Raw genomic sequence first — 9,407 nt, forward strand, 5'->3', positions numbered from 1 at the left:
TCCTCTGGACCACCTTCTCATATGGAAACCCTGAGAAAGACACAAAGCATATTTGGACTTTGGACTTTTCACACAGATTTGATTTCAGCTTTCTTCATCATACCTTCAAACAGGAAGGTCTCGTTCCAGTGGGGGTTGAGGTTCTTCCTCTTCACTTTGGTTTCCAGTTTGTGCTTCTTGTCCGGCAGCAGGTAGAGTTTGACGAACGGGTCAGAAGTTCCAGAGAAGTCCTTTGCGGGCAAATCCTGTCCCTTCAGAATTTTTACAGTAAGGGTAGAGTCCTGAAAATTGTATCCTACACTGAACTGGATTCGACCCAGCTTCTCACACACTGGACCCTCGTGGTCGTCTTCCTCGGAACCTGGAGACAACTGAGAGACAAAGGGGACATGGTGATTTGATTTGACTTTTTTGACTACAACTGAAAATTTGAAATTGATTGTTTACATAATAATTGGCTGTATTCAAATGTGAAACATTCTTTCTAATGTATTGTATTTTCTGGACTATAAGTCGCACCATTTTTCATCCTTTGGCTGTGTTTATGACTTATATTATGTTTGTTAGTTTCACACTGACAGCCGCTAGAGGGCACTCTAGGCTTGTGTGCCAGTATCTGTAATAAAGATGCTACTCCTGTACTACTGCAAATTTAAATATTCGTTATTTTCACACTGACAGCCGCTAGAGGGCACTGGTACATTTATACTTTATAGCGACTTATAGTCCGGAAATATGGTACATATGATTATCAGATAGAATATAGTACTGTCCAGAGGAGATGATGCTTTGCTAGAAGGTTTCGGACCTGAAGATGCTGATGGACAGGGCTAACACTGAGCAGATTTGAGGGGTAGTTCCGAGATAAAGTTAGAGAAAAGATTGAGTTTTTTCGGACAGGTGTCGAGGAGACAAAGCAGAGTTTTTTCAGACGAAGAATGATTTATTTGTGATGGATGACATTCAAATGTCAGTAGGCCAGGTGTTATTTCTAAATAGGTGTTTGCAAAGGTAACATCACATGACAGTGTAGTTAGTTTATAAGCATTACAACATATTTCTGACCACATAGATTGTAAAAAAAAAAAGATTTAAACTGTGAACATCTAGAGCCAAGAAAAGTTTCCGTTCGTTTGCAGTTTTATAGCAACTGTGCACAGTCATACGGAGGAGAAAAGTCAAACAACTGTGGATTCAACTGTGAGGATCAATATATTCAAAGTGACCATTCACTCTGAAGTACATACTCTGCTGCAAACAAAGCCCTGAGCTTAAACATTGGGACACGCATGCTAGTTTTTTGGGGGCAAAGAGAAAAGATTTGTTTCCTTTAAGTTTAACAGTTGCCCTAATTCTGCACATAGGCATTCGAATGTAACTGCTCACTGAAAACCGTAGAGTCATTTCTGTTGTGCAATATTGTCTGTCACAGTGAAGTGATAAAAAAGGATAATCAGCTGGAAGACCCACCCTCTGACTGATGATGGCCTTAAGAAAGACAGACGTGTGGGTCTGACGGAAAGATACGTGGAGGAACCGCTGAAGGAGCAGATCTTTTCAATTTTATTTCCTTCCACACATTTCTGCTGCTCAGCCTCATTCTCCATGCTGAATATAATCACTTTTCATTACGTAGTTCTCCACCCAGCAGCTGGCCTAAATTACCTTCGCTCATCATTCTACACTCTGGCACTGTTCATTTGTTTCCCACAGATTTTCCACTCTTCTGATTCGATTTGAAAAACAGAACAAAACAAACTCTACCACTTTATTTATAAAACACACACACACGTGTGCATACAGCAGATGCTAATTCTAATGAAGCTGATAAAAGCAGGCACATTGTGTGTTTTTGTTGTTCAGGAAACAATTATCAAACATTCACACATTTAAAGGTCCAAATCCAAAATGACTTTTATGTACTAAACCCAAAAACCAACTGCTTCTCCACTGATAGAAAATCCAGGCACCCTGCAACACACAGAACCTTTTTGCAGGTCACTGAGTTACTGTTGGTGTGGTATAAAGAGAGCACTGGGTCTGACATAAAAAAAGGTGTTCATGGTTGTTAGTTATGCTAGAGCCAGACTTTAGTTTAGCGGTCAGACTCTGCTGTTTGCCTGTGAGAGGCTCAGTTGATTACTGCAGGTGCTATACAACATGAACCAATAGAAATTCCAGCAGAAAAATGAACTTGGACTATATGTATATATATATACATATATTCTCTGTGTATATATGTATATATATACATATATACACAGAGAATATATGTATATATATATACATATATTCTCTGTGTATATATGTATATATATACATATATACACATATATATAGAGAGAATTAAAGAAATAAGTTGAAAGTAATGTAGACAAATGACTCAGACTTGAAAATCAGCCTTAACTTTTGTTGTATTCACATCACATTCATCAGATGTTATCTAGAAAATAATCACTTCTTTGCTAAACACTGTCTTTTCAAACACACTGGCAAAAACAGATGCACATTCATGGCCCTGTGAGCATCACACACAGAGAAAGTAATGTCAAGGAACATTCTAGCAAAAAGTGTAATACTGCCAGGATCCTACTCATGTACTGCAAAGCTCTTTGGAAACTGAGAGGATTTGTATGTACACACGTATACGAGCGTACAAAAGTACAGTTCTGGAGGTTTTGAGCATGAATAATATATCTCATAATGTAGACAAATGACTCAGACTTGAAAATCAGCCTAACATATATATATACATATGTATATAGTATTTATATGTCTTTGGCAGAATTGGTCAGACTGAGTTTCTTCATTAAGCAAGAACGCTTAAAGTACCTCAGACGGCCATGAGTCCCACATAATTACACCCTGCTCATACCCATCACTGCCATATTCTCACAGCACCCACAGCACTGCATGTACTTTCACAGCTAATTACTGAATCTCACTGAATAAGGAGTACGTCGCCTCCCTTCGCAGGGTCTGGCTTTGGTGTGAAGATCAGTCTAGGTTTCTATTAGCTGAGACACCGTGTGGTAATAGTGAGCTCTGCTCCACAGGTGGGTGAGATGAGTGGGAATGACTAAGTACTTTCTAAGTTACAAAAAACTCAAGAGGAGGAAATAATACTTTTAAGTCATGTCTAAAGGACTCAGAAGTTCACAGGTGGAAGAGTACACGAGATGTTACACTTCTCAGCCACTAGAGGTTTGTTCAATTCTGATGGATTTTTCTGATGGGAAGTCTTTTACTATTGTATCTGTGGGGAAGAAATCCAGGTCATCAAGCCCCAAGTCCAGGTGAAAGTGTGAGTCAGTGGGGTCACCTGACATACTCAGGTGTTTCACTGATCTTAAAGTATGTCTCACAAAATAGATGAAACATCTAGAAGAAAGTCAAGTGAACCTCGGTGCAGAGTTCTGAAATTCTGGGTAAGAAAACCCTGGATTTCTACAGACATTAAGTGTTAAGGATATGAAGATTATTTAATACATTTAATAATTTTTCCCAGAACAAGTGTAATCATGGACGTACCTTACCACAGAAAATGTATTCATTATTTTTTTGTGGTCAATTTCACATCCTTTTTTGGTCAATTTCCTGGTTTCAGCCCAGGAAACTCAGTTTTTCAGTCAGTTAGAAATGAAGAAGCCTCTTGGATGAGAAGTGAAACGTCTTCAAGAAACTAAGACGGTCCAGTTTTGGCCCCCGTTCTCTGCCATCTCTTACTGTAAAACCACATTTTAAAAACGTAATCATGCTCTGGTTCACGTCACCCATTGTTGGTGACCTTACCTGTGACCAATTGTGACCAAACAAGGCAAACAGAACATAGTAGAAATGTTAGCGCCTCACCACCAGGTGTTTTTCTCAGTAAAACTTACAAATTATATTCTTATTTTTGCAGCTTTGTTCATCGTTTTAATCATTAGGAAAAAGTGATTCTACAATTTAAGAAGTACCTGCTGTAGCATTGCCAAAGTATACCCAAACAATTTGTGAACAGTCGTATATCATTTTTTATACCTCAGATACATTTTGGAGATGAATTTAAAAACCTATATTTTCTTCATCCAAACAAGTTTGGCAGCGTGGAGCATTTGGAAGCCGACCCAGAGGAGTTGTTACACAGTCCTGTTGATTTTTTATTAGCGGCGCTGCCAGGCTCCAACAAGTCTGCAACTCATTAGGCGAGTATAGTTTTTATTACATGGTGTAGAAAAACTAGACTTATATTTAATACTGAGTTATAAAAACAACCCCAGCGAGATGTCGCCCTGCGAGTTACAAATACCAGCAATTACTCTGCTACAACAATACTAGCACTCATTGTTGCTTGTGATGACAATTGGGCCAAATAATGCAGTCAATGTAACAGCATCGTTAGACTCGTCCAGTGTGTAGATTGTCAGTGAAATGTGATTGGAAATCACAATTCAGACATAATTCCCATAACATTTACTTGTATAACAGCTCACAGTTTAAACCCTAATCTTGAGTGGAGTCTAACTCATCAACCTCAGTCCTCACACTGTTTCTTTTGTGTCTGTATTGTTCCTGTCCTTTTGTCCTTTTGTCCTGTTTTCATTTCGATTTCATTTCCTGGTGTGTTTATTCAGATATGACCGGTGAAGACGACTCTGATTGTGACGCAGGTTTTTTCAATAGAAACTGCACTAACGTCCTGTGCTGATGAAAGACGATGAACTTACAGCCCGGTCATAAAACGACCTTCAGCTGAGTTTCTAACATCAGGAATGAACTGAAGAGCTTCATGTCCAGACGGCACCTGTTTTTTGTTAAAAAACTAACAACACGGATATCAGCATTATCTAGGAGGACATGCCCTGCAAGATTAAATTAGAGCCAGTGTTTAGACAACCGATGATGAGATAACGTCCTATTTTCAGCCAATTACATGATTTCCTCCACTTCCGTTCATCGTCTACCACTTCCTCATTTGAATGTCTGCGTCTTACATTTACCTTAGGTTTAAAAAGATGAATGGAGATCCTGAGAACCCTGTCTTAATAATGGTAAAACTGAAAATGACCAGAGCACAGACGGAGGTGTGTCATATCGTGGGTTACCATGAGCATGTCACTGGTGACTGAGTTGGCCAGGTCAGAAACAGAAGAGTTGGCCTCGTGGCCCTGACCCTGTCGACGTCCAGTCTCATCCGGGGTCTGACCTCGGGGGCTGCTGCCTGGTTTATTTCCTGGAGTCCTGTAAAATGAACACAAACACGTGCATAGTATTAATTGAGTTGAAAGTTAACTTTAAATAATGTGTTCACAGGTGCAGGTGGTCCTTCGGTGTCTGTTCAAGGATCATGGAGCGCCTGGAAAAAGAAATTCATATTTACAGCTGTGCCAGTTTGAGACAAGCTGTTTCCTGTTCCAAAATGACAACGTCCGTGATGGGGAAGCAAGCATAAAAACACCTTAAGGCAGTGGTTCTCAAACTGTGGTACGAGTGCCCTCTAGTGGTACGTGGGGAATATTCATATTTTCACATTTACATTTTCAATTGAATAAATCTGAAACATACCATGAACAATTAATACAACATTTAAAAATAAACATTTCTAAACACCTCTCCTGTGGTGGAGCTAACAGTGAAGGCCTCTGCTGCTGTATTCTAATGTTGGTCATCATGGTGGTACTCAGAGAGCTCCATGTTTTCTCAGGTGGAACAGAGTAGAAAAAGGTTGAGAACCACTGCCTTAAGGAATTGTGTTCCACAATTTGTGAAGCGGTGTCCTATTTTTAAAAACAAATCTTTTCCAAACCTGTGTGAAAATAGAGCCTGGTGGTTACGGCAGATTAAATAAGATCAATTCATTTTCCAGAAAAGGTTGTGAGTTAATTGCATGTCACCATTACATGGAATGTTAAATATGTGAAAGTGCAAACTGAACATATACCTGCATACTGTTTTCATCCAACTTAACCGAACCATCAGCAACTCGCAGCCTCAGAGATTATTCACTCCCGTATGTCTAATTCATCTCAAATTAAGAAACAATTCATCTGTTTATAGTCACGCAGGGCTTTACGCTGCTGTTCCCACCTGTTTCCAGCATTTATTCCAGACATAAAATGTAATGTGTTGTGAAATACTATAAATTCTCCTTAGGGAAACGCATTTGTGCGTTCAGAGGTGTTGCATAAATCACGATCAATAAATAAAGGCAATAAACAGTAAATCATAGTTGAATTGTAGACAAATAGTGTAAAAAGGAGAGAAGCAGTTTCCTGAAGTGAGTTTGTCTGGCCTGAGCCAGCAGGTCGCCGAGTGGTTACAAGGTCAGGTTTGTCATCAGGAGGTTGCCGGTTCAAATCCAAGCACCAAAACTCCCCTGCTCTGTGGGACTATTTCAAGGAGGGGTTAAATGCAGGAGTAAAAAATGTGTGTATGAAAAGGTATAAAGTAAATAAAGTATTTCTTCTTCCTTTCCTGTGTGTGTGTGTGTCCCTGCTGGACGGACAGTACAGCATCCTCGCTGCTTCACAATCACACCTGCGGCTCATCTCCTTGATTGCTCCTTCACTCTCAGACCTCATCAGATCATTGAATCCTCAGTCTGATCACTGAGCGTCCGTGAGGAGAACAGTATCGTTCCCTCTATGCTCAATCTCACTCATTGTTTCCTCTCCTCTGCCCACAGTCCCCTGCATCATCCTGCCTGCTTCTTTGTTCATCATCTGCTGCGCTTTGTCGACCAGCTTCCCCTCCATTCCATCAAGCAACACCTCCAGCTTCTTGTCAATCTTTTCCCAAAGCGCGGTTTTGGATTTTGATAAAAACAAAAACAAAAAAAAACAAAAAAAAAACTGTTTCTGAAAATGAAAACATCAAGTAAAGTGTTGAACAAAGACACTGCTAAAATAGGTCAGGAGTAAAATTGCTCTCGGTGATCAATTGATTATGTAGCAACTATGTTGACATAAGCAAGACACAGATCTAATGGCAGTGTTGGTGTATTGACTAAAAGACTAATGAGCATTCAGAGTGTGGGAGAGTGTGAGCCAACGAGAGAGAAGGAAAGAGAGGCTGAGTGTGTGTGTGTGTGTGTGAAAGAGAGCGAGAGACTGTAAACAAGTGAGCTGTAAAACACAAAAGTAAAAAGCAGGAGCGGAATTAGGAGGAGGTTTGTGGGAATAATGAACTGAGGAGGAAACATAAATTTGAAAACCAATCTGTGCTTATCAAATGAAGTGAGGAGGAGGATTTGTTTTTGTAAGGAAAGTAGGAGGAAGTATAATGAGCAAAGAAAGGTTATTGCCTTAAATTAACGCAAAAATGAGGCATTCTCCCACTAATCACACACACACACACACATGTGCACACACACAACACAAACAGAGGATTTTGCAGAGGGGGAATTCACAAGCCTGCATGCTGAGACGATATAAAAGCCTGGGAATAAAGCCCACAGCAGATTTGGTTTGGGTGAAGAGTCAGATGCTCTGGAGCGGAGAGAGGAAGCAGACTGACAAGTTACAGGCGAAATAAAGAAGGATGGAGAGAAGGGGGGACAGATGCTGTGGAGCACAGAGACAAGCAGAATTAGAGCAAAAACGCGTACGAGAAAAAAAAAAACAACACAGAAATGAGGAGGAGGGCATACGGCGTGGCATGGGAGAAGAATTGATTCTTCACTCTGCGTTTATTGTCCTGTGATCTGCAGGTCACAGCAGTAACAGAGCGGCAGAGGGTGAATCCAAAATGGAATAAGTGTTTTCTGTGTGAGAGGTTTTACAGAGAGCTTTTTCTTTATTTGTAAATTAAAATGTCATAATACAAAAATGACACGAAACAGTCACTGTTGGACTGTTGGAGTCATTCTTGTCCTGAACTGTGACAGATACTACGTTGAACTAAACCCGCACAAAATACTCCCTTCAGGAGTACAAAAAGATTTTACGAGCTCTGAAATAAACAACAGGAGCCTTTAGGTTGTTTAGAATGAATACCATTTCAGAATGGAAATGATAGTTTATGAAAAAACAACCAACAAAATGTCATAACCACTTGATGTAATCAGAGACACTCCAAAGAAAATATTCTCATGACTAAAGGCTAAACTTTACTGCGGTTGTTGTCGACTGAAAAAGTTTTATTTTAATTTATAATATTTTCCCCCTCCATTAGGTTTTGGTTGAAGCAAAAGATCCTGTATTGATGCTGAATGTGACTGTGATAATCTCATGCTTCTTACTTCCAAACACAGCAAGCAATGCTACCGCTACTTTGTGTTGTCAATAAATCATCCCATTTAGGGCAACTGCAATAACCTAATACAGGAAACTATTTTCATCGGCGGTCCACTGCTGGTGAAATGCATGCTTTTTCAGACAGATTAAATATATTCACTGCTCCGTCTGTTCCAGTCTGATGAAACACTGGGCCAAGCAGGACGAGGGACCTGCTTTTCTCACATTTGCATTGATTCCAAGCAGAAAAAGAAAGACCTGCTGTTTGTGGCACGGCCAGAAGTTAGGAGGAAAACGAGAGGTGGACAAAGAACAAACAAAGCAATTACTGCTTCAATCCAACTGTCCACACGGAGTATAACCACTACTATTTTCTTCTGTGAATTCCATATTTTTTTTGAAAAAACAAAACAAAACAAAAATAGACCAAACAAGTAAAATGGTGAAAAAAATGTTAAAAATATTCCCCACCCAACTGGTCACCAATGGGGTATCTGTCCACTGTTTGTCCCCTGATCTGCTAAAATAAACATATATTCTTTTTCGTGGAAAAGAGTCAAGGGCATAAGAGCAAACACACCACGTGTGTTAACTTTGTGTGCATTTATTATATGAAACCCCAGTTCCATTAAAATACTAATATATTGTACACTTAAAAAACAGCAGACAAGTTGTTTTTTTCCCATTACTTTTATCAGAAATTGAAAACAATGTCCATCAATTGTTGCATTATAAAGGCTAACGGCGCTTAAGGCTGAAAAACCAATGATAAATTGTGTTTCTGGTCTGAAATGTGACCTTGGTTTGAAGTCTGTCTGTTATAAAAGCTCCTACGTCTTTGCTATCAAAATCATTTTCCAAGCGAGAAGAACACTAAACTTAATTTTCTGTCTATAAATCTAATACAGAGATATGACAGTCGACAGATTCGAACATCGCTGTGTATGAGAAAACAACTACAGCTCTAATAGAAAGTCAGTCAGACTGCTGTGGTATAAAAACAGCCACTTTTCTAAGTTTTCTTTTCTAAAAGGTTCATTTTTTTCCGTCACTGGCAGACAATATAATCACATTAACCTGTTCTGGGATATGAAATTTGCTACACAGTGACAAAGATTTATTGCTTCTTTTTTCTTTTACCAGCTCCAAGTCTAAAATAATGTGTGTAGAGTAATATTGGATTCTTTGTTG

General features: G+C 39.4%; 1 protein-coding gene across 1 annotated transcript in view; it reads right to left on the minus strand.

Moving 5' to 3' along the window:
• The window catches only part of syt7b (synaptotagmin VIIb), a 74,491-nt gene that overhangs the window by 7,066 nt on the left and 58,018 nt on the right, over window positions 1–9,407 (minus strand). Inside the window, 3 exon segments of the mRNA XM_025055502.1 lie at window positions 1–30; window positions 104–371; window positions 5,088–5,223. The exon segment at window positions 1–30 is cut by the window's left edge and continues 8 nt beyond it. Coding sequence (XP_024911270.1) covers window positions 1–30; window positions 104–371; window positions 5,088–5,223 — 434 coding nt within the window.

The sequence above is a fragment of the Cynoglossus semilaevis genome, chromosome 5 (assembly GCF_000523025.1).
Source record: "Cynoglossus semilaevis isolate Cse_v1.0 chromosome 5, Cse_v1.0, whole genome shotgun sequence".
NCBI classification, from domain to species: Eukaryota; Metazoa; Chordata; class Actinopteri; order Pleuronectiformes; family Cynoglossidae; genus Cynoglossus; species Cynoglossus semilaevis.